We start from the raw sequence: 22,597 nt of genomic DNA on the forward strand, positions 1-22,597 counted from the left end.
CGCCATGCATCTTGTCAAGGAAACCGAGCCTGCGCCTAGAGAAGTCGACGACGGTCAGCCTTACCGAATCAACAGCACGCCCCAAAGAAGAAGAAAAACAAAACATCGATTAAGGCTTCGTCGGATGTCCCAATGATCATTGCAACTCGCAAAGTCTCCGTTTACGCTCCTCCTGCTCGTAGTCAGGGGGCTGTTATGCATTCATCGTGCGGAAAGTTTGTCGCAAAATCTTTACGTAGACGCTTAAATTTGCAGTCGAACGCAGGGAGATGGCACGTTAGAGGGTGATGGCGCCGGGCACCAACTTGGTGCTTTCATTGGTTCAAACGACTCGATGTGTCCCCTCGCCGGAGACTTTAGCGTCCGTTGCACTGGCTCAATGTTGGATGATTGCGGCCATCCATGCCGCCGCGGGCCGGTCATATCATTGGTTGTGTCTGAGGTAGAATCTGAATCTGTAGTAAATAGGGGTCTCTTGCTCAACTGGTCGTTGATGATGTGGAGTACGTGCGAAGACAACGAGGACCGTCGCTTGGATCGTGCTGACCGGGTAAGCCAGGACCAAGGGGTGAGGAAACGAGCGAATGGGAGGCATAGGCGTGGGCTCCCGAGGGATGCGCAGCAGTGAAGCATGGGTCGGGATAGTGACGATTGCGGCAACCAGAGAGAGACGTCGAAATCAGTGGGTGAGATTTGCGCATGTAGGTGTGCGGAATCGTGGCCTCGTCTGCAATGGCATTGGCCACATCCGACTGTGCCGCCTGGTCGGTGCATAACCATGGCTATGCGGGGGGTCGTATTCTATTGAAAATCAGGTTCATAAGTGATCTCATGACTGACCGACAACGTGCAAGGCAAGGCAAGACGGCAAGCTTGGCGAGGGTGCAAGAAATGCTGCAGGGTGGAATGGGCCGAAGGGATGAGACGATCATAGTGACTTTGACCAGACGTACAATGCAATGGCAGGTGCCGTGAAATGGTACTTTGGAGCAAAGCGACTGTCGGCGGGATCGATAATACGACTTTGGCAATGGCTGGCGATAAACTCTAGAGTCTAGACCAGTCCGTAAAGTGAGCGATCCCACACAAGACGACGACGATGGTCCACTGACCCAAGAGATTGGGCTGCATCCGAGTCGAAGTCTGGTACGCGCAGATGGCGATTCAGGCGAGCCGGGACAATGCTTGTCTGGGACAGGGTACATGGTGCCGAAAATCCATCATGTTGGCGGTGGGTTCAAGGCCATGAACGAACAGTGGATTGTAAAATGAAGTTTCATTCTTCTTCTGGCAAAGGTAGACGAAGGCGAGCCGCGACGGGGCAGAGCACATGGGAGATTGGCGTCAAGGGCGGCATGGCATCGCATCTTTTGTCGTATGTTTCTGGCTGACCCCAGAATGTTGCATCGGCAGTAGGATTTGGATTATGGACGATGGATCACGACCATGGAGATGGCCTCGTAGTGCCATGCCCATGTCGGCGTTGAAGCCCAACTATGGATGCTTTTGTGTATCCGAACCGCCGGGTCCCTTGCCGTGTACGCCAGCGCCATTGCGACTCTTGGGATGCTTCGTTTTTCTGATTTTGTCGTTGTGGCCTCCCCAGGAGCAGGCTACAATGTAACACAGTAGCATTGATGGATGCACATGTGTGGCTGATGACACTAGGGAATCTGGGAGACTGGCAAGCCGCAAGACTGGGTATCGGGATGGACTTGGGAGGTGCGAGGTGGGAGCATCCATAGGGCTGAGTCTGCCAGCCACCGCCGGGCTGGCAAACTCTCAAGTGCAGCAGGCAGTCGCAGTCGCAGTTGCAGTTGCATTTGCAGTTGCAGTTGCAGTTACGGTCGGGTTGCAATTGCAGGGAGGATGAGATCAGGGGGAAGGCGCCGTCTGCGTCGTTCCCAAGGTACCGTACTCCCTCCGCAGTCACTGCCCTCCGTTGTGCAATTGCTGAGGTAATGGAAGGAACTACGGAGTACCTAGGTACCTTAGGCACGGAACGTACCTACCTAGAAACCTTGCCTTCCATTTGTAAACATCGCGGGAAGGTCCCGGCATCTGGCGTGTGTCTTTCTTTCCTCGCCTCAGATATTGTCATACCTGGTATTTAAACGCATACGAATGTCTACTTGGACATGGAAGTTCTCAACCACTCAGCGAAGAGGGGAGGAGTATCCGTAATTAGCTCCTGCTCTCGTTGCGATTGGCTTCTCCACGAAACCGCTTGTCCTGTCGGAGCACGGGGGGTGGTAGATTTTACTGCCACTGCGCAGTCTATGGCAGAGACAAGTGTCGCGAGCGTCAGATGTGGACACGGGGCGATCCTGCATCATCTTCCATGTCGTTGCAGTTGTTTGCTCGAATCACTGGCCGACTAGCCAAGATGCGGAGGTGAGGCACAAACGGAAGCACAGGGTTGGGCCACAGCATGCAGATGCTCGAGACACCGACACCCATCATCCGAATGCTTGGGACGAGACGGACGGGACGACAGGCAGGCAGGTGCAGGGACGAACAGCGCAAGGGTCGTCGGTACCACGGTGGAGACATTGGAAGGGAGGGGTGCTTCGCACGGACCAGAGCATTTCCTAATTCGGCAAGCTGTGCGATAGCCTCACCCTCGACTTTCCTCCACTGACTGGCAGGCCGTAGATACGGCAGGTACGGACAACTTCACCATGAACTGAGGTGTACAGATTGGAGATCCGACTGGTGATTTCCACAATGCTACCTTACTCCGTCCGTACGGGCTTTACTTTGCCATGCAACACAGAACTCCGTACGCAATTACCAGAGTCTCTCCAGTCTGCCGTGGACATAGTAGTTGGAAATTGACTGAACACCCATGGCCAATGGGAGTCGAGACCAAACATGACGGGAATGCGGGTTCAGTCAGTTTGATACCTGCTCAGAAGTTAGCACGGCCTGAGCCCCAACCTTTCGATTATCAGACTGAACCCCTTCCCCGGCCCAAGGTAAGGTAGGTTGTCTTATGCCAAAAGACACAAGACCCCAAACGTCGGTCGACTGTGAGAATTTGCGCACACCTGAGTACCGAGGCCACGCAGACGGAAGAAGTGCTCCATGGCCCTCACACAAGACTCCAAGACCTTCTCAGAAGCATCGTCATTGTTGCCAGCATTCTTCAATGGCTCTGGGTTACATCTCGCATTCTGCGGGGCGGCAGTACGGTGGATTCCCTGTCGTGATTTCCATTGCAGCGTCACTCGCCTGGCGGTGACGGCGGTGACGGCGGAACGCGGGAAGAGAACAGCGTTTCTTATTGGACCTTGCAATGGACAGTTTTCATTGGTTGATGAAGCGACGATCGATGATTAAGGTTCCTGGGATCGGCGTCGCCGAACAGAATAGCAGCAGGTGGTGTCCATACCTCATAGACCTATCAGAGACCTCTCACAGACCTCACACAGAGAAATATCTCGGATACGTACTGTCTGTCTCCATTATAAATGGGGACGAACGAATCAGAAGACGCCAATGTAGTTCCGTTTCCCCAATACCGCGGAATGAGATACCCATCCACCGTCATTCCGTGTCCTACGGAGTCAAATTCCTCATCCTCAAGCCTCAACCTGTTCACTGCTCAGTCAATAATCAGTCACCATACACTATGAAGTACCTAGCCCAACAGTGCTCTCCTAGGGTCATAGGGTGGAACTCCACGATCCACGATGCCACCGACAACCGTTGAAGCTTGTGTGGTTCTCGAATGTCGACGACGTTGGCTAGACTGGCGACTGCCTCATCGGATGGCTGAGACTTGGGCCCGCAGAGATTCGGTCGTTGGTTGCCATTTCAGATATCCATGCCAACGTTTCAAATACCCATCTTTCACTTGCTAAACCCGACCTTTTCTAGGAACTGAGGCGTTTCAATTGAGTCGGTTGTCGTTGTCGTCGTCACGTCGAGTCGTTACACCCAAGTCAAAAGCTCCAACATTGTCCACGGCCCGGGGCAACACTGCATACCTGGCCGCTGCCGGCCAATGGCTCGCATCCGATGGGATATCGACTCGGATTGGCGGGTTCGCATTCTTCGAGCAGAAGCATTGGCAGACAAAGAAAGGTTGGGTGTCTCGTTTCCCGACAAAATCAAACAAAAGTAACTCCGTACTCCATATTCCATACTGATACCTACCGCAGGGTTGGACGCATCCCTCATGCCTGTCTATCCGTATACGAACTATGAACTGCCGTCGCGGCACCTCATGACTGAAGAAAAGACGATTGCAGGCATGTCTCGATTCTCAACTCCTCGTCGACTTTCAGTCTCTTGTCACTGTCATGATCCACACGGGTCATGCGGATGTCATAAACGCGGGCGGGGTCACGAGCTGCCAGGGCCCAGAGCCGGCCTTGATGTCTCTCAAGGCAGCAGCATTTCGACCGTGGTTGCTTTTCTGTGTCGAATACACGAGATGCAGGCTTTGTACAGCAAAATTACGCTAGCCAGGGGCCCAAGTTGCCTGCCCTGGGGATCATTTTTACCCATGTTTTCTTTTCCACCCACGCTGCACCCACCCAGACGTGCGAGACAAGAGGGGGGAAGATGAACACCAGGGCTTTGGGCAGCAAATCGAGCCGTGTGTTTGCAGGACCCGTTTCTCTGGATTCCGCAGATCTCATATTGCAGGGTTTGGCCTTACCAAATCGATGCTGAGGACGCTTGCGACGAATACAGTAATAGTAAACGAGAATGACAAGGGAGCCCAGGCCCAAAACGGCTTGGGGCGGGCTGTCTTGGTGCGTCGGGGAAGTGTGGGAAGGGAAGCGGGCACGGCGGGGCGGGAGGATGCTAGCGATTTGAAGACTCGAGCCAAGCATCGACCCGTGGGCCTTGTCTTCTGCCCCCAAGGGCCCAAGACTGTTACACAGACCATCACCACGCCTGAGCAGGTTGCGACGTCGGCCAAGTCTAGTCTGGGCCTCTACTGGGCTAGGGCGACGACGGCGCGATACTGCGTGATGGTCTTGGGGGTTTGCTAGTGTATGGCAAAATCAACGGTTTTGCCCGTGCCGCAATGGCTTGTGGCGGACTGGCGGCATCTGCCTCCAGGCTTACGGTTTGCCAGGCCTGCCAGAGTAGACGGGCACCAGGTTGGCATAGCCTGTAGCGTGATGGACCAGACTCCTGGGACGACGATTCAACTCTGGGGTGTGAGAGTCGGTTGTTGACAGACTACAGACAACAGTACCTGCGTGCAGAGCCGTGTCCTGTAGGCATTCCTTTGAAGCACGATGCGCTTGCCACCACCAACTCGCTGTGAGTTGGCCGTTGTTTCTTCCATTTGGGGGCCAGGACCAGACCACACGCGGAGGCTTTCGCCTCAAAGCTTCGCTAGAGGGCCCAAGGCCATGGATATGAGGGGAGAGCTGGGAGACCCTGTTATGAATGTGTCTGGCTAATCTATGAAGAACTGCCAGGATATCAAGCCATAGACGTCTAGCTCAGGACCGAAGCCGTTCCCAGACCGATCATGTCCTTGATGTTTCATGGCCCTTGCAGAGAGATGGAGAGGAGTAATTAGCAGTATTTGCTAAGACAGGCACGGCATCTCTGCCCATACTCCCTTCCATAACAAGTTAACAATCTAGTGCCCACTTGTTCGGTGCCACTAACAAGAGCAAGAGGAGAAAAGACATAGAAATGAAAGGAGTGGGGCTTGTGAGAGTGCAAGTTGTGGATCATGGTCGGGGCGGGGAGAGAGAAAAGGGGGGGTGTGGAAGACGAAGAAGCGGTGCGGAACACGTGAGAGACAGTGGTACGTACTGCTTCGCGGGCAAGTGGAGATGGAACAAGACTGCGAGATTGTGACTCGGTACGTACTGACTTGGATGAGGCAGCAAGAAAGAATGAAAGAAACGTCCCCACCACGCGTCAAATCAAGGTTTCTATCTTTAACCCCAAATGAGATAAACTCCGAACACACGCAGCACAAGCGTCTTCCCTGCCGTCCACAGATGCCTTACACAGTTCACTACGCAAGAAAAGAGCGGGGACCGCAAGGCACACATTCCCCCGCTGCTTCATGCTCTCCCAGAGAAAGCCTCGCCTACTGCACCACATACATTGCATCTTGACCGACCTCCATCACAGTACCACACTACACTACGACAGCGGACAGTGGTGATCCAGGCAAGCCAGGTTGTCCTCTACATACAATGGATCTGGATATACCCCTAGGCGCTATGGCACTTGAAGCCGCTTGCTAACGAGACCCGGACAGACCATGCATGCCTATGCCTTGCCCGCCCAGAGTTCTGAAAACCAAGGTAAGGTTGTCAGTCCCTTGGCCCTTCACACTCCACTACCAGGTGCGGCATCTACGCAGTAAAGGACCCCTCCCACTAACCGTCGTATACCGAATCCGGTTTGGCCTGAAATTCACTGAACCTCTTGGCTTGGGCTTCGTTCACATGGAGAGCGGATCCCTTTTTTCTCCTTCCCCTCGGCCTTACTACGACTACACTACCAAATGGACGAACCTACGGCACTGTTGTACAGGCTTCAACCCCGTTCCAAACCTTCCGCGGAATGCCCCCAGTTCCCTGCCAAGCGTGCCTTGGCCATTGCAAAGTCTCGCCCATCTTCATTTATTCCACAGTACTTGGAGTACGAGATCATGGGCATGCATAGCTTGACGAAAGTGGGCGCGCGAGCATGCACATACAGTACGGATACTCCAGTCTCCGTGGAGGAAAAAGAAAAGAAATATGATCGGTGCCCACGGCTTCTGTGATCTCAATCTCGGGGCGGGGGGGGGGGGGGGGGGACACAGCGGGGAGAGGGCCTGGCCTGGACCGTCGAATAGACGTCAAATGGCTACCTGACGATTTTATGCCCTGACAGACAGGGGAAGCAAAAAGATGATGGAGTGTCGTTGAAGACAATTACGCGCTACCTGCGATTGGCTCCTCCATCAGGTCTCACCCGTTGTGAAAAAGCATGTAATTGGGATACGTTCGGCCAAAACGTCCACGCTCGCAAGCACCCCTCGCAAATTCATCCAAACATGTACCTACTTACTCGGCATTGGACGATTCGTTATCGTCCCATCACTCAGGATGAATGGAGAGAGTATCACAATCCCGCAAAGGGAACTGCATTCAGTCGTCCGCTGCTCCTCTTTCGGACCACTATCTCGGAGAGCCAGCAGTATCAGGTAAGGGATGGGAGATGTGGAAAGAAACCAAAGGGGAAGAAATTCGCATCTCTTACCAATCGGCGCTACCCCCGTTTGCAAAAACAACCCTTTCCGACTCCCAGGGTTGGAAAAAATACTACTAGTATTTAGTATTAGTCTAGTCTAGTACTAGTAAGTCTAGTATTAGTCCACCCTTTGAAATACTAGACTAGTATTAGTATAGCTAGTACTAGACTAGACTAGTATTAGTATACTAATAGTATACTAATTAGTATAAAATATACTATTTATAGTAATTTTATTACTATTTTTAGAAATTTAAATATTAGTTTTAATTTATTTTAAAAAAATTCTAAAAAATGTAATAAAAATTATTTCTATAATAAATATAAGTAAAACTATATAATTAAAAAAAATATATAATTTGATTTTTAAATTCTTAAAAATAATAATAAAAAACTGATATTTTAAGCATATTTTATTTAAATAATAGTATTTAAGCTTTTAAAACTATATAAAACAAGTTTTTTATAGTTTTATATTAATATATATAAGTATTTATAGCTAATTATTAATTATAAATTTATAAATAATTTTTCTAAATATATACTAATTAGTATACTAATACTAGTCTAGTATAGTATTAGTCCAGGCCGTACTATACTAATCTAGTATTAGTCCAGGCCGTACTAGACTAGCCTAGTATTAGTCCAGGCCATACTAGACTAGACTAGACTAATTTCCAACCCTGCCGACTCCCGACTTTCGTCTGCCCTTTTTTTTTTTGCTCATCGTGATAGGTTGACCGGCGGGAGATTGTCCTAGTACCAGTATGCAGGCTTTCCAAAATGGGTTTGGCGTATCGACGTGTGGAGAGCTGAGGACGGGGGGACAAGACAGGCCCATGGGCTCATCAGTCACTCTTTCCCTCCCCCCCCTGGCCCTGGAAGTATTATACCGAATTTTTCGCAGTACGGATACTGAATCCCCTCCCCAATCCCCGTCGCCATCGTCTACTCCGTACTCCGTCACGTCCGTACGTACGGTCGGCGGCCTGCGGTCTGCGGCAGGTTTCCCCCTGTCCTATCCACTGATGAGGAATTATGGCTACCCGTCTTGTAGATCCGGTGCTACGTCAAAGGTGAGCCGTCACCCGTGGGACTTCTCTGGGAGGTCAATAATGATCGACATATCAAACATGATGTGCCAAATCCCGGTCTCTTCTCTCAGTCTGCGTGCCTGCGAGGGGGGAAGGGGGAGGGGCTTGGGGGGTCCGGAAGACAGATGACAGAGAGTGATCCACGAGATCCAGTGCTTCCATCATCCATGCGTGCCATGATCTCACTGAGAAAATGCAGAAGGGATAGGCAATGATACCTGGTAACTCCGTAGGTAATCCGTAGGCAACTACATAGGTCTCTCGACGGGAACGAAACGATGTCACGATCTGGCAGGACAGACGGAATTACGCAATGACACAAGCCTCACCTTTCTGTATTCGCTACTCTTACTCTATTTTCCAAGGTTCCTCTCTCTTGGATTCTCGCGCATTCGTTCTTCCTTCTCTCTCCGGGTCTCCCTGCAGCGTAGATCCTGCGCCAGTCCCAGGAACCCCAGGGCTGCTCTCCTTATTCTTTCTTTTCTTCGTTTCCCAGACCGCCGCTTGAATGCGAAGTCGTGCTCAGGCACTCTGGGTCCACCAGCACCAGCAGCAGCTGGGCCCAGGTGTTTTTTTCACCGTTACATCGGAGACGAGAAAGAAGGTTTGATTCTCCAGTGGTATCCGTATTACACAGTACACACTACCGCAACCACATGGAGGCTTGTCTGGCTGGAGGCAGAATCTTTTTCTGTTCGGTCTTGTCCGCGGGCCGGGGGTTCCATGCTTCACGATGAGCCGGGGGCCGCAGAATAACTGAAGCCTTTTCGACAACCACCAAGTAGTCGTGATGCGAGTCTTTTTTTTTGTGGGAAAGAATTTCCCTTGGGAGGCAGCCCAATCTTTGACTACCGTGGCTACGTAGTTCTTGTCACTGTTGAGCTGGTTTTCCGTCCAATACTCTCTCCCATAGAGGCGCTCCAGATTCTCAAGCGTGGACACCCCCTCCCCCTACCTACTTCTCCATGATATCGCGCCTACTATCGTTCGTCCCTTGAGTTTGATGTATGTACGTGTATGCGTTATTCCCCGATGGGAGGATGGGAGGGGGCGTCCAAGGGTCACCACATCATATACACACTCACTCTCCCCTCCCAGGCCGTCCAGACGCCGTCCCCGTGCCACGAAAATGAGATGTGTGTGTGTGTGTGTAAGGCGGGAAGCAAGCCCAGTCCTAGCCCAGTCCAGGCCAGCCCAGACGCCGTGATACCTGCGTCTACTGTCTGCCGGCAGCGGGCGGGTGTTGGTGATGGAGCAACCCGCCCGGACCCCTATTTCGGGGAGTTTCTTTCCTCTCTCCGGTTTTCGCAGATGAGGAAGGGAATAATATCTCCGTAGCGCCTGCAAGAGTGAGATGGAGGCGCCGCGGGCAGGCAGCCGGGACCTCGCGGTGACCATGGTGATATCTTGGGTTATTGGTTGCGTTTGTTTTTGTCTGCAAATAGAGTCCGCTGTTACACAATATCGGACTGTAATCCATATCTGCCGTATTACCCTTATCACAGAAACAGGAACACGCGAAAAAGCCCCTTCATGGTGATGTTGCTGCCGTACGTTGAGTCTCACACTCAACGACTGAAGTTTTCCCAACAGTCCGGTTCGAGAGGCGCTTCCCGCGAGAGGAAAATCCTTGCTGGTCGGAACCAACGCAGCCCAACCATCCTAGCTTAACAAGGCGAGAAATCACTAACAAAGTAAACCACCATCGAAAACACCAAAAGGGTCGCACTCACACGCGCACACACACCACCACCAGATCCTGCCGTGCCTTGGTTCCCCTCCAACGGGCCGGGGAGGAAAGATGGACGATGAGCCTAAGTCTTTAGAGACAACCATCTTCTTTTCTTCCCGGGTGCCACGATTGGTCCAGCCCGGAGTTGCGGTCTTGCACGGCTAGGTATTGCTATTCTTTCCGTCTTCAGCCATGAAGGAGAGTCCGAAGACTGGCATAAGATGGTATGAGACTATCGAGATATAAGACCGGCTTGAAAATGTGCTCTTTCTTTTTTTGGTAGCCCACTGGGCTTGAGCTTCAGAAAAAGAATCTTCACGCTTGACAACAGCGTCACATGAAGGACAGCTTATCTCGGAGTGAGAGAGGGGTAGCGGAACAGTCGTTTGGTACAACACTGTTTACATGCCAAAAACAAAGTCTGGCCTGGCCTTTCCACCTTGCGATAAAACCGCACCAGTATTCTAGACCATCAATGCCTTGCCACGAGGGACTGGAAGTCGAGGTCTTTGACCGGCCAGGTTTCTCTACACGACGTGGCGCGTGGTCTCTGCCGTCAACTTTGCAAACGCCCCGGCCTTGCAGGTGTCTCACTCCGCTCGAGCGCTCTATACCGCCCCAGCTTTTCCGCGGTCCTTGAACCAAAGAAAGAGTGGCCGGCCACTTGGCTGGGTTGTTTTTTTGGCGCCGTGCTAAACGTTGCAGAATATGATAGCGGTTTTGCGAAGTGTGATGGGATAGACTGGCAAGTGGGCGCCTTGATGGTAACATCGGGGATCTCTACTTGCAGTAGGGACGAAGCACAATGGCTTGTGACAGGGTAACAAACGAGGAGTTTTTACTAGTGTCCAACAAACGCCTTTGAGATACCGGCGTTGTCGGACTTTGCTTCTTTATGAGGTGGTTCCTCGTGGCGTCGTCCCATATCGCACCACCCCCTCTTCTCTGCGATGCATAGCAACGGCGGGAAAAACCGAAGAAAACATCAAAGTATCTCTCGGCACGTCTAGAGAATACAGGATTACTCGACCGTCGACCGAGAGCACGGGTGGACCCTGGCTTCAGATGAGACTGCCGTCCTTGCTCGCCGCGTGTAACTTCGGGGACTACGCAGTAGATCGTACGTGCGAGATGAAAAGTGACCACAAACAGCAACAGTGCCGGGAGGTTCTGTCCGACCCCAGCGTTTGAGCGAAGGCGAAATAAGGCAAAGCTACCCGTGATGGTATCCATCTGCCATTACCGCAGTCTTGGGTCCGGAAGCACCCAGACTCTCGGGACTAACACATGCATCCCAGCAAAAAGAGGCGTCACGCCGGCTTCTGCTAAGGGGACGAAAAAAGGCCACTAAGCCAGCGTAAGGGTAGTCCCCCCAAACGCGAGTCGCCTCTCCTCTCCCTCTCACTAATCCCTCGAACAATGGGCTTAGGTACGATACCGTTGAAAGGGGTGGAGGGAAATAGGTCTAGACCCGAGGGGAGACGCGGGCTTTGACTAGTCCTTGGACGCACACACGCCCGAGAGGTCGGGTCAGCACAGTGACAATGAGCAAAACGTCGAAGTCTTCTTCTGCCTCCCCCGTCCCCTTGCTTTCCCTTTGCCATCTGTGCCTGTGCTAGGCTAGTCTGTGGGCTAGAGGGGGCCAGTAGAGTTTAGATGAAGAAAAGGAACGCATCGTGGCTATACGGCATCTAGATTCTAGACACTTGAGGCAAAAAACGCCAGGAGAGATTGAGTTGGAACCTTGGGAGATGGGGCTGGGTTTATTCTGCCCGCCCCTCTGTGCAGAGATCAAAAACAAAGAAGCCGCAGTGTGAAGAGGCAATGAACGGGCGTTGGAAAACCAATCAACGCAAAATTCGCAAACGAGTCTCACAACCCCCCAAGTGTGTAGGACCCGAAGCAACGGGTTCTGACCGGCGCCACGCCCGCCTCCCGACGATTTCGAAGGGTTGCAACTTGCGGGCGGGATAAGGCTTTTTTTTCACCCCCCGAAGGGGGTCTGCTGCCGTGGCCGCGAGGCTAGACGACGAAATGCCACACGAGACGGATCAAAGTTGCCTCAAAGGCCCTAGGCTCGTCCAAAACCACGTGTGGATGATTGCGCAGGGGTCGCCTTTGTAGGCGAGCGCGGGAAGAAGCTTGGAGCACACGATGGCGGGCTTCGCGTAGAGTATTCGGGTCTAGCTTGTTAGCTCTGAGAGGAAAGCCCGGCGTGGTCATTGAATCAGTTGTGAATCTAGACGAGTCTGTCCATCCCCCGGACCCTCCTTCGCTCGCGATACCCTCGCTGCTGCGGGGATGGGAAAGGTGCGGCGTGGGATGTTCTGCAAAGACTACACCGACGGCGAGGCGAGGCAGGCCGAGGCTTGTACGGGCGATTATGCAGGAGTCGGGGTCGGAGGCGGAAGCGGAGAGGCACGTGAGAGGTGGGAACTTGGGTTGGAAGTGTGACGGGTTGACATGGCCGGTAGATGGATGAGGAAACCTGGAGTCCTGGGCAGTCGTGACCAGACCAAATCGATAGTCTCAATCCTTCGCGCTCCACTGCCGAAGAACAGCATCATGAATGAGTAGGTGGCGGGTAGATTACCAGCGAGCAGCCGGCGGCGAACCGGGGCGGCCAAGTATTTTGACATTATCACATTTCACCGGCGATGAGCATCATTTCGCGGCTCCCTTGAATGATCAAAATCGTATTAAATCCGGCGCTACAGATGACTTGTTGTCTAAGTACCTTGTTATCGAAGAAGATGACTTGTTGTCGTTGAGAGACTTGGTAGCTAAAGATCGGAATCGGAGTCGGAGTCCAAGACAGACAAGGGCATGGGTGACAGGGGAGCAGGCATGGAGATGATGTTCACGTTCTCGGACGAAAAGCCATCCGAGATTAGTCGCTGCAAGGTGAGGTGGAAGATGGTCGCCGACCACTCTTGCACATCTTCTCCCGAGCGAATCGCTGCCCCCTCTGTTGTCGAGACTCCAAAGGTGTGGTTGAAATAACAGACAGAGGCGTGACAGCAGGGAAATGGGAAATACCTAGAGAAAGAGAGGTCGGTAAGTTGGTATTCGTACGGATACAATGTCGATCCTTGAACCTCGCGCGGAGGGGTGCTCCCTGGGCAGGGAAAAGACTGAAAAGATCGACACGCCAATTCTGTCATTGTTTCTTCTTCCCTTAACCGCGGGGGGGTGCCAGTGCCACGGTGCCTGGCAAGCCGCAAATGCAGACTCAAGAGAACCAGGTCCCCCCCCGTCGCCTTTGGCTTGCCTGAGCAGCCCTGCCTTCCTCACAACTCTCCACCCGAGTGGTAGCCAAGCAGAAGCCACGGACAGACAGAAATGCAGGGGCTCTAGGGGTGCCATTCTCAAGAGGGAAAATGCCTGGGATGATGGTGCTGTTGCATCCAGTGGCCGTATCCGGCTTGGGGCGCGAATCTTGGTGTGTGTATCGATCGCACTCCTCGGACTTCGGCGTCGGAGCTGCTGGTGATGCCCTCAACTCCTCTCATGGGTGTGTGTACACTATGCGTGTGGTTGGTGTTCATGGGTAGAGTTAGCTTGACAGCCCACCATCCCGGTCAAGCTACGACCTTCCCTACAGAGTATGCTGCTGTACGCGATGTACTGATCTCCACGGCGCGAACCCATTGTGTGGCCCGGAAACCCAGCGCCAATCTTTGGGGATGGGGGAGGGTTGCACGACATAGGGAGCCCGTAGCAGATAGGTATCTCTTCCCCATGCTGACAGCTGGTTCGCTTGAGGAGGGACAAGGCTCTATACAACGGGTTTCAATATCCATGAGAACCCCCCCAGTCCGTACCCAAGAAGCTTGCCTACGGCCGTATGTGAGTATGTACATATGGGTGATGTACGTATGCAACGCGGGCAGGGCCACCGTCCACGACTTACCCCCATGCCCTGCAGCGCGGCAGCTGGCTCCGTTCGTACCACGGTCTATCATATCACGGGAACACAAATATCATAACTCAACTCGGACACTTGGGTGCCAGCGTTTGTGGGCCAGTCAACCTTCGCCGTGCTCTCGTCGCTAAGTGTATCGCTTCCGGCCTCGTCTATTGCGGAATTGTGACCGCGGCGGAACCTCTTGATTGCCCGCCGAGCCTCGTCCCCAGTATCGTGATGTGTGCTGTATTGCAGGAAGCATATCATTCTGCCTACCACGAGGCTTTCCTCGGTGCTGAGAAGCCTCGTGAGGGCTTTCTTACCGTCACACGCTGTCACTTGATGTGACTTAGCCACTCCAAAGTCTCTATATCGAGATAGTCTTCACTACCATACCGTCGCCCCGTCTATCTCGCCCTGTAGCATACATAGCCATCATACAGTTGCAACCTCGCTTCGCCAGCCCCATCCACCAGGTACACCGTCACCGAGTTGGTTCATGCCTGAAGCTTTGCATATGTCCATGACGATGCCTCTCACAGCCCTCACCTCCTCGGCAGATGCGCCACCGTTGAGAGCGCCTTTGAGATGACCCTTCAGCTGAGGATTCACATCCTGCGGTATCAACCCCGCAATGAGAACGTAGGATGTCTCTACTGGAGACAGAACGTTGGTATTGCTGAGTATGTACCCATACATCAGCCGAGCGGTTAAACCGAGGTCTTCCGTGCCCGAGCGGTCCATCTGACTCATTACCCGTCTCGATATTTTGCCGTAGATGTTATCCCAGAAGCCCTGGCCGCGCTGCAAGATCTTGGAAGAGGGAGTGTGGTGTATGTCCACATGCCGTGCAGTCGGCGATGAAGAAAGCGTATCATTCGCACCTTGCGGCTCATCTAGTAGGTGCTCCGGTGTCACTTTCTTCAACTCCATGAGAGAATTGATGGTCTACTTCATGTCAGTGACTGTTTCCAAGTAGAGAAGTACAGTACGAAACCGGTACCTTGGGCAGGCCTCCAACTGCAGAAGCCTTGACGAGTGCTTCACGTAGCTTCCTCAAGATTGTGAGGTGTTCCTCCGGGCCCGGCTTCACATCATCAGGACCGAGGCCGTGTTTCATGACATGATTGTAGACTTGCGGTATCTCATCTGGCCGATTCAGTATGGTCAAAGTCGTGGCAGCAATGAAATACCAAGCATGCTTGGGAACATGTGGTTGATTCTTTAGCGATGTGAGGAGCGCTGGAGTAGCAATGGGCATCAATCCAGCTGTCATCGTGGCCATGGATGAAGCACGAGGGAGGTAGAAAAGTGAGCTTTTACGACCAAGTTATCATTGTCGCATTTACCGAGGCAGACAGATGACTTTCCAAAATACCACTTCAACTTCCTCAGCAGGGAGATGGGAAACGACTACGGCGTCTCCTTTGGCAAAAGCTATCCGTTCTCAAGCGGACATGAGGAGAGCGCCGTCCAACTCATCGCGGAAGACGAACGCTGTCATCCTTATCGGGGGCTCAGTGACCAAGATAAGGAACGGCAAGGCCGGCCTGTCGTTTGAATCGTGGCCGGAGTCGGCTTAATGTAGCCCCGATTTAGTCACCTTGTGTAACGAACCATCACGTGCTCCACCTCCAACCTTCCCGCGCTACCGCGTTGAGGTAGTTGGATACTGTGGCGTCACTGCTCTGCTCAGGTAATCCACCGCAGCAAGTGGATGCTTGTCATTAACGTGGCATCAACTACGGCCTCCGAAAGAGACGTACTACCACGCCAACACCGCGCATCCGGACTTTCTTTGGCCTGCATCAACAACATGGGCACTTGAGGGCTTCCCTCACTCCACATCACCAATTCCCGTGCTAACAGCCCATCAAAAGTCAAGATGAGGCTCGCGTGGTACGCAGGGGTAAGTGACGCTGTTGGAGCTATCGAACAAGCTCCGTTCGCATAGCTCCGTCTCCGCCAGACACACCTGGCCATCTCGGAGCTGTAACTTGCTGACCCAGAGACATAGGTTTCCACGGCCCTGGCGGCCTCGGTCGTCGTATCGGCCTTCCACCAACGAGCCAACTTTTACTCGGCCATGGTCTACCTCGCGCAGAGCAACTTCTGCTTATTGGTGCGTTATCTGGTCTTCCTCGTGGTCCCGCTGCAACCGAAGCTGATGAGTGCTTCCAGGTCCTGGTCAACTTCATTTACCTCATCTACGGTACCCTGATATACGGCCTGCAACGACTCCTGTATGGCCCGCTGCGACAAGTTGAAGTCGAGCAACTTTCCGAAAAAGCCTGGTTCGCTATTACCGAAACATGCCTCGCGATGACAATATTCCGGGAGGAGATTGGCGCGTGGTTCCTCGTCATGTTTACCGCACTGGTGACAGGCAAGGTCTGGGGCTGGATTGGCGATGGCCGCGTTGAGGTTCTCGAGCAACAGCCTCCTGCGAACCCGGGTCTCTTCCACACTAGGCTCAGCTTGTCACTCCTCTTAAGCTTGGTATACGACACTTGGCTCCTTCGATACACTGTCTCTACAGTTATCCAACAAGCACGTCCTAACATGATGGTCATGTTCCTCTTCGAATTCGCTGTTTTGGCAACATGCTCAGCACGAACCGGAATTCGGTACTTGGTGTCAGTGATGGAGCAGAACATTGTCAAGACGCAAACGAGATTGCGCCTGGAGGAGCGACGAAGACAAGTTCGCGAGGAGCGCGAGGAACTCATTCGACAGCGCGAACAAAACGGTGCGGGTGAGGATCAGCCCGAATTGCCTCGTGAGGAGGACATTGATGAAATGGACATTGAGGTTCCTGGATGGGAGGCAAAGGGTCAGTGGATACTGATCCTGGACCTTTTCGCTGGTAAGTTACACCGAAACTCTGCGGCCGTGGCCATTCTTTGACAGTATCCAGATTGTGTGAAACTGGCCATCTACCTGGTATTCTTCGGCATCTTGCTCACATTCTACGGCTTGCCGATTCACATCATGCGTGACCTTTTCATGACAGCCAGATCTGTCATTAAGAGGGGTTCAGCACTGTGGCGCTACCGCAAGGCTGTCGAAGACATGAACAAGTATCCTGACGCTACCGAGGAGGATTTGGGACGAGAGGATACATGTATCATCTGCCGAGAGGAGATGCGTCCCTGGGACCCAAGCAACGGGGCCGTCGAACGTGTGCGACCTAAAAAGCTTCCGTGTGGACATATTCTACACTTTGGATGCCTCAAGAGTTGGCTTGAGCGTCAACAAGTCTGTCCTACCTGCCGAAGCCCTGTTGTCATTACGAACAACAACAATAATGGCGCCGTACCGCAGAATCGGGACGCAATGTTCGCTAGAATTGGTCTCGGCGGGCTCGGAGCTGCGCCTGCTGTCCCACCTGGCCAGCAACCGCCTGCGAACCATGCACCGGGCGCCGCTCCCGGCGGCCAGCCAGCTCAGCAACCGCCCCGAAACGGTGCAGCGCGAGTCTTCCAGCTTGGCCCTCTCCGCCTCGGTTTCGCCCAGGGCGAGAACATGCAGCAGTTGGCACAGCAAATGGGTGTTCCCCAGGAGGCCATCCCTACACCCTTCGCTCAGGGCGGTCCCGCTGGCCCTTTTACGCCCGCTGCACAAACGCCAGGCGGTAACAACATGCCAGCTATCCGGCAGCAGATTCAACAGCTCGAGCAGATGATACAACGTGAGGTGTCAACCCTTCAGAGCATGCACCAGGAACTGCAGACACTACATCTTCTTACAGCAGAGCTGAGCCGTATTCGCCAGCTGCAGCAGCTTACAGAACAGGCCCAAAATGTACCCCAGAATCCTGGACCGACCCCGCCGGTGTTCAACCTGGGCCAGCCACAGCAGATGCCACTTCCGGCAATGTCGTTATCGCAAGTGCCCATCCATCATACCCTGCGTGTGAACGGCCCAGTAGTGACACGGCATGGAGCCGCAAACCACTCCAACGCAATTCCGGCCGGCAGCTCTGAGCTCCCAGAAGGCGTAGTGATCCCACCTGGATGGTCACTTCTTCCTCTTCAGCGGATAGAAGGCGCCCCCGGATCTCAGCCCTTCCCCGAAAGGCCGTTGTCGGCGTCGGGCGAGACAGCTCAGCCTTCGGAGGCACCTGTCCCGCAAGCTCCAGTCGCTGGCGTGACCCAGGATGCCGACTCAACTCACCCTGCTACGAATGACTTCTCAACGCGCTCTACCGTCCACGAGCAAAGACAGGAGCCCGTTGGCTCTGGTCATGATGTCTCCACGAATCAGACGGACCCGCCGCCGGTCCTTGCCCCGAACCCGGTGCTACCTAACTGGGGCGGTGCGAACCAGCTTTTCGGCAACGGACGTGGTTTGCCGGGATTGGGCAACAACGCCCCATCGGAGACGTCTATCGATGAACCCCCGAGATACGATGAGGACGCGCCTAGAAGTTCGCCAGAGAAGACGTCCGCCACGGCCCCCGCGGTGGCCGAGGGAAGTGCCGAGGAGGAAGGCGGTAGTAGTAGCAAGGGCAAAGCCAAGGCCAAGGCCGTCACGGTCGAGGAAGCCGTTGACGACGACGAATAAATACGGCCAAGGAGCAGGCATTACGTGGCGTTTGGGGCGGTATTCTTTTGGTTGAAGTGTAAAAATCATACCAATTTTCTGTAGGATTACTAGCGAATATTAAGTACGCGAGATAAGCGCTCTTCGAGGAACCGTCTTCTATCCATCGTATCAGGCATAATGACTGAGTATGTCACGCGTGTGCTGGCTTCAAACAACTTGATAATGAAGATGCCCATTTGTCCAAGGTAATGCGTACACCTGACGACCACGAATCGACATGAGACCACTACATGATTGATGTTTGAGATCTGATAGAATTTCCCGAAGCTTTTCCCTCGAAGACCGAAATAATGGACATGGGGGAAACAACATGTCTAGATGCAATCCTTGAATTGGTGAGATGATAAACCATATTGCCTACACAAGCAGGGTTATTGACAAGATATGTATATATACCAATTCATTGAATCCGACTCGCCATTCTTCGTCCCGCATTATGACCTTCACGCCCCCCATCCGCACTGGACGGCACCTCGGAAACATCGCCACCAATATGATACAATGAAGCTCCCCATTTCCTTGCCATATGCCACCAATTCCATCCTTCGTGAGCCTAAAATATTGCTGCTGTATGATGTAATTATTAGACACGAGTCCCACACTTCATTACCCATTATGTGTCGAGCACATCGCGCTGCTCCTCCATAGGAAGTGCAGGCGTCTCCCACAACGGGGCACCCTCCCCCCTCTCCCAGGCGGTACCCGGACCTTGATACGCCGGCTCTTGGATCTGTGCCTGCTCACCACCCAGATTGCGCAAAACACTCGTAGTCGCGCTGCCTTTCACCGGCTGCGGACTGAGTACCACTCCTTTAGACGACTGCGCAACATAAGTAGGTGGAAACACTCTCTCCGAGCCGAACGGCAAGGAACGTTTCGGGATCTCTCGACTCACACCCTCAGGTCCACCTTCACCACCACCGAGCTTCTTCAACAAAGCCTCTGACTGCTGCTTAGCCAATTCCTGAAGCTGTGCAGAAGGGTCCTTGGGGCGCAAGGGCAGGTTAGTATATTCGCAAAGACAGTCTGCGGGAGTCCACCGAATTCCATGCACACATACCCAGTCAGTCTGCGGCGGCACGCCCTGGGCGACCGGCAGTTCCTCATCATCCTCTCCGTCGCCAGGTTTGGGGCCACCGCCCCAGAACTTTGGCCGACGGATAGGTGCAGGAGTGACTGGAAGACTAGGTCTGTCGACTACGCTAGGGAAGTCTGTGAGCTTGAGCCCATGCTCCTTTGCTGTCTTTCCATCAGAGGTTCCCACCGAGCCCTGGCTCTTCCCACGACGATGCTTCTGGAGACCCTCGACGTAACGTTCGATTTCGGGTACTTCGTCCCAGGCATTCGTACGTGTAAAAGCGGTCCAAGGGTCCGACGGGCTGACTTTGATAGTTGGAGTGGCTGGGGTGCTGGGCTCGCTCTTTTGACCAGTCGTCGATGATCCTAAAAGAGACGGCTCAGCGGGAGCCTGGGATGTGGAAGACGCCGTGAAAGACGCCGCGTGCTCACCAGTCGGCGTGCTCGAAGATTCTTCGGCTTCCGGCTCGGCCAAATCCGCAGTGAAGACTCTGGTCGGCTTGGGTTGGTTGATCTCCCATGGGAAGAGGTGACGAGGCTTCTGCGTTGGCTTGTCCTTCGGAACCTCATACCACATGTTTCTTGGGGGACTCGGGTATCGTTGGGGGGGCACAAATGGAGCGGGGTCCTGAGACATCTCATACGTCTGTGAAGGGAAGTTGAGTGCCTCTGGTCTTGAATCTGCCGGTGGGGGTTGTCTGGTATAAAGTTAGTATCAGAAGAAAGAGCTAGTGGGCCATATCATTGACGAACCTCTGAGCGTCCCATGCTGGCGGAGGAGTTGGCTCTCTTGGTTGCTCCACTGGTACTGATTCACCCCGCCCCTCATGTGCTGAAATCTGCTCTGATCGAGCCTCAGCTTGCGTTCCAGCAAAAGCACCAAATGAATCGCTCGAAGGGGGTAACGAATGGCCAGCCTGGTACGCGATCTCAGGCTGGGACCCTTGACCATGATGGGGCTGTTCGTGATGAACACATGACTGGGAAGAGCCAGCATCGTGAGCATCATGGTGGGAAGGGCCATGAGCCGGATGACCCGAGGAAGAGGGCGCCGTCTGGTAGTGTGTGCCACCGTGGCTACGGGGCGTTTCCGCCCCGTGGAAATGCTCACCCGTTGATGCTGCTTGCGCAGCTTGCGGCTGGAATTCTCCTTTAGTAAAATACTGTACAATCTCAGGAACCTGCTGTTCCTGATGTGTCTGCTGCTGCTGGACAGGAGTATGCTCCCCCTGAACCTGTGGCTGCTGCTCTTGTGGCGGAGCAGATGCTGTTTCCTATGGAGACGTAAGCTCTTGTTCTGCCCGAAAGGAAACGACGTTGGGAGACACACGGCAACTCTGTAATGCCGGTCGTAAACGGCCCACCATCTTCCAATCATGTCTTCGAATGGTGAATCTCCTTTGCTCGCTTGTCGACCTGGGAACCACGGCTTGTCGGGGCCAATAAAATGCACCATGTTGATGCTGGACTGGAAGTGTCGGTACGCAGGCACGTACTGGTAATGTGCCGAGGGTGTGACATTGTAGGTGAAGCTGATGCGATTGTACGTATTCTTGAAGTGCATGTTGAGGAGACCTTGGTCGGCACCATCGAAAGAAATGCCCCTCTCCGCCATCGCCATGAGAGCATAGTAGTCTCCCATGTTGGGGCTCAGAACCATTACACCAGTATTGAAAAGATCCGGCCATCCGATATCGGGTGCGGCAGAGAAGGGCGCGGCAATGTCGAATAGTTCGTCAGGAGCTCGATAGGCGACGACATCGGCATCGATGTAGACAATTTTGGAAAATTGAGTCTGGCGCCAAAGGTTGACTTTGGTGAAGGCTGAGTGGAGATCAGGCCGGTTCATGAGGTACAAGTTCGCTGGTCGAGCATTCCGAATGCGCGGCACGGGGATGACATGATCGTAGACAGCCTGCACCGGGGAGGCATCAGTACATTGTACGGAGAGATCAATTGGCGCCAAGGTTGTCGCGAGCTCACCTTGAGTTCTGTGATAACCTCGGCAGATACGGTATCGAGCGTGACGAGCACGACCAGCTGTTTCGAAGTGCCGGCATCGCGGAGAGAATGAGCAAGAACCAATGCGCCTGGTTACAATTTGGTCAGAAAAGCTTTGAAAAGTAGATCGAGGGCCAGAAACTAACCTGGAAGGTATGTGTCGTTCAACAGAAGCTATGCGAAAGTGGCTGTTAGCTCTTTGTTTACTTTTTTTTTTCCCCTGTGCTCGCTGGGCTTTGCGATGGCGGTTGGGGATACGAACCGTCGCATAGACCTGTTCTCCTCCACGAAGCGGCGCCATTGTGTGTGTATGGCGTTGCGAGACACAAAACTAAAGAGCAGGATCAACGATACAACGACACAGGATCTGTTTTTTCAGCGAGTGGCCATGAACAGTATATTACAGGTGTTCTCGTAGGAGGTTGGAAGTGTTGAGTGGCACGACAAAAGTTGTTTGCGAAGTGACGGACAGCGGATGGGCGTGGCGGGGATGAGGAGCCGTGCGCCCACGTTCAAGTCGAGGCCCGGTCCAGGTTCAGTCCAGGTGCAAGCTGGTGCGGAGAGAGAGGGAGGCGTGGAGGTGGAGGGCAGCTCTGAAGTGGGTTCGCTGCAGATGTCGGCCAGGGTACCTTGGCTATGCGAGAAGTAAGTAAGTATCCGCGGAGGAGCCTGACAATATGATGTGGTTCTCCTTCGTATTCCGCCATGTATCCGGACCTACCTGGGAGACGACGATGCGGGAGAGAAGAGGTAGACGAACGGTGGGGAAACGGGAGGAAGGAGAGCAAACCCGGAAAGGGACGTCACCGGCACTGGTTTATCAGAGTGAGGAGAGTGAATCAATGTCAACGCCTGTCGCGAAGAGGCATGCGCAAAATGGGACGTAGAGGGTCTAGACAGCCAAGCGGTTGGTCTGTGGCTCGTAATCATGTCATTAGCGGGAAA

The 22,597-nt window shown here is 53.5% G+C and overlaps 11 protein-coding genes across 11 annotated transcripts; 4 read left to right on the forward strand and 7 right to left on the reverse strand.

Moving 5' to 3' along the window:
- Window positions 1-1,330: 1,330 nt before the first annotated feature.
- CLUP02_10054 (uncharacterized protein) lies at window positions 1,331-1,624 on the forward strand (the record flags this gene model as incomplete). The annotated part of the gene is made up of 1 exon (XM_049289030.1): window positions 1,331-1,624. The coding sequence occupies one exon, from the start codon at window positions 1,331-1,333 to the stop codon at window positions 1,622-1,624; it is 294 nt and encodes a 97-aa protein (XP_049146174.1).
- A 1,782-nt stretch (window positions 1,625-3,406) lies between these two features.
- Window positions 3,407-5,311, reverse strand: CLUP02_10055 (uncharacterized protein; the record flags this gene model as incomplete). The annotated part of the gene is made up of 4 exons (XM_049289031.1): window positions 3,407-3,603; window positions 4,670-4,981; window positions 5,086-5,131; window positions 5,219-5,311. The coding sequence occupies 4 exons, from the start codon at window positions 5,309-5,311 to the stop codon at window positions 3,407-3,409; spliced, it is 648 nt and encodes a 215-aa protein (XP_049146175.1).
- CLUP02_10056 (uncharacterized protein) lies at window positions 4,677-5,429 on the forward strand (the record flags this gene model as incomplete). The annotated part of the gene is made up of 3 exons (XM_049289032.1): window positions 4,677-5,000; window positions 5,216-5,286; window positions 5,357-5,429. The coding sequence occupies 3 exons, from the start codon at window positions 4,677-4,679 to the stop codon at window positions 5,427-5,429; spliced, it is 468 nt and encodes a 155-aa protein (XP_049146176.1).
- A 384-nt stretch (window positions 5,430-5,813) lies between these two features.
- CLUP02_10057 (uncharacterized protein) lies at window positions 5,814-7,190 on the forward strand (the record flags this gene model as incomplete). The annotated part of the gene is made up of 6 exons (XM_049289033.1): window positions 5,814-5,842; window positions 5,964-6,171; window positions 6,251-6,354; window positions 6,529-6,670; window positions 6,836-7,038; window positions 7,088-7,190. 6 exons carry the CDS (start codon window positions 5,814-5,816, stop codon window positions 7,188-7,190), a joined length of 789 nt encoding a protein of 262 aa, XP_049146177.1.
- A 3,649-nt stretch (window positions 7,191-10,839) lies between these two features.
- CLUP02_10058 (uncharacterized protein) lies at window positions 10,840-11,292 on the reverse strand (the record flags this gene model as incomplete). Its single annotated transcript, XM_049289034.1, has 1 exon — window positions 10,840-11,292. The coding sequence occupies one exon, from the start codon at window positions 11,290-11,292 to the stop codon at window positions 10,840-10,842; it is 453 nt and encodes a 150-aa protein (XP_049146178.1).
- Window positions 11,293-12,842: 1,550 nt separating this feature from the next.
- Window positions 12,843-13,223, reverse strand: CLUP02_10059 (uncharacterized protein; the record flags this gene model as incomplete). The annotated part of the gene is made up of 1 exon (XM_049289035.1): window positions 12,843-13,223. The coding sequence occupies one exon, from the start codon at window positions 13,221-13,223 to the stop codon at window positions 12,843-12,845; it is 381 nt and encodes a 126-aa protein (XP_049146179.1).
- A 797-nt stretch (window positions 13,224-14,020) lies between these two features.
- CLUP02_10060 (carboxymuconolactone decarboxylase) lies at window positions 14,021-15,251 on the reverse strand (the record flags this gene model as incomplete). Its single annotated transcript, XM_049289036.1, has 3 exons — window positions 14,021-14,284; window positions 14,408-14,914; window positions 14,970-15,251. The coding sequence occupies 3 exons, from the start codon at window positions 15,249-15,251 to the stop codon at window positions 14,021-14,023; spliced, it is 1,053 nt and encodes a 350-aa protein (XP_049146180.1).
- Window positions 15,252-15,851: 600 nt separating this feature from the next.
- CLUP02_10061 (uncharacterized protein) lies at window positions 15,852-18,532 on the forward strand (the record flags this gene model as incomplete). The annotated part of the gene is made up of 4 exons (XM_049289037.1): window positions 15,852-15,875; window positions 15,984-16,088; window positions 16,148-16,832; window positions 16,884-18,532. The coding sequence occupies 4 exons, from the start codon at window positions 15,852-15,854 to the stop codon at window positions 18,530-18,532; spliced, it is 2,463 nt and encodes an 820-aa protein (XP_049146181.1).
- Window positions 18,533-18,721: 189 nt separating this feature from the next.
- Window positions 18,722-19,100, reverse strand: CLUP02_10062 (uncharacterized protein; the record flags this gene model as incomplete). The annotated part of the gene is made up of 3 exons (XM_049289038.1): window positions 18,722-18,800; window positions 18,871-18,931; window positions 18,989-19,100. The coding sequence occupies 3 exons, from the start codon at window positions 19,098-19,100 to the stop codon at window positions 18,722-18,724; spliced, it is 252 nt and encodes an 83-aa protein (XP_049146182.1).
- Window positions 19,101-19,187: 87 nt separating this feature from the next.
- On the reverse strand, window positions 19,188-21,953 carry CLUP02_10063 (glycosyl transferase family 8; the record flags this gene model as incomplete). The annotated part of the gene is made up of 6 exons (XM_049289039.1): window positions 19,188-19,559; window positions 19,635-20,332; window positions 20,405-21,566; window positions 21,635-21,741; window positions 21,799-21,826; window positions 21,915-21,953. 6 exons carry the CDS (start codon window positions 21,951-21,953, stop codon window positions 19,188-19,190), a joined length of 2,406 nt encoding a protein of 801 aa, XP_049146183.1.
- Window positions 21,954-22,027: 74 nt separating this feature from the next.
- On the reverse strand, window positions 22,028-22,582 carry CLUP02_10064 (uncharacterized protein; the record flags this gene model as incomplete). The annotated part of the gene is made up of 2 exons (XM_049289040.1): window positions 22,028-22,286; window positions 22,374-22,582. The coding sequence occupies 2 exons, from the start codon at window positions 22,580-22,582 to the stop codon at window positions 22,028-22,030; spliced, it is 468 nt and encodes a 155-aa protein (XP_049146184.1).
- Between the last annotated feature and the right edge of the window lie 15 nt (window positions 22,583-22,597).

This window comes from Colletotrichum lupini, chromosome 5 (genome assembly GCF_023278565.1).
Source record: "Colletotrichum lupini chromosome 5, complete sequence".
Lineage (NCBI taxonomy): Eukaryota > Fungi > Ascomycota > Sordariomycetes > Glomerellales > Glomerellaceae > Colletotrichum > Colletotrichum lupini.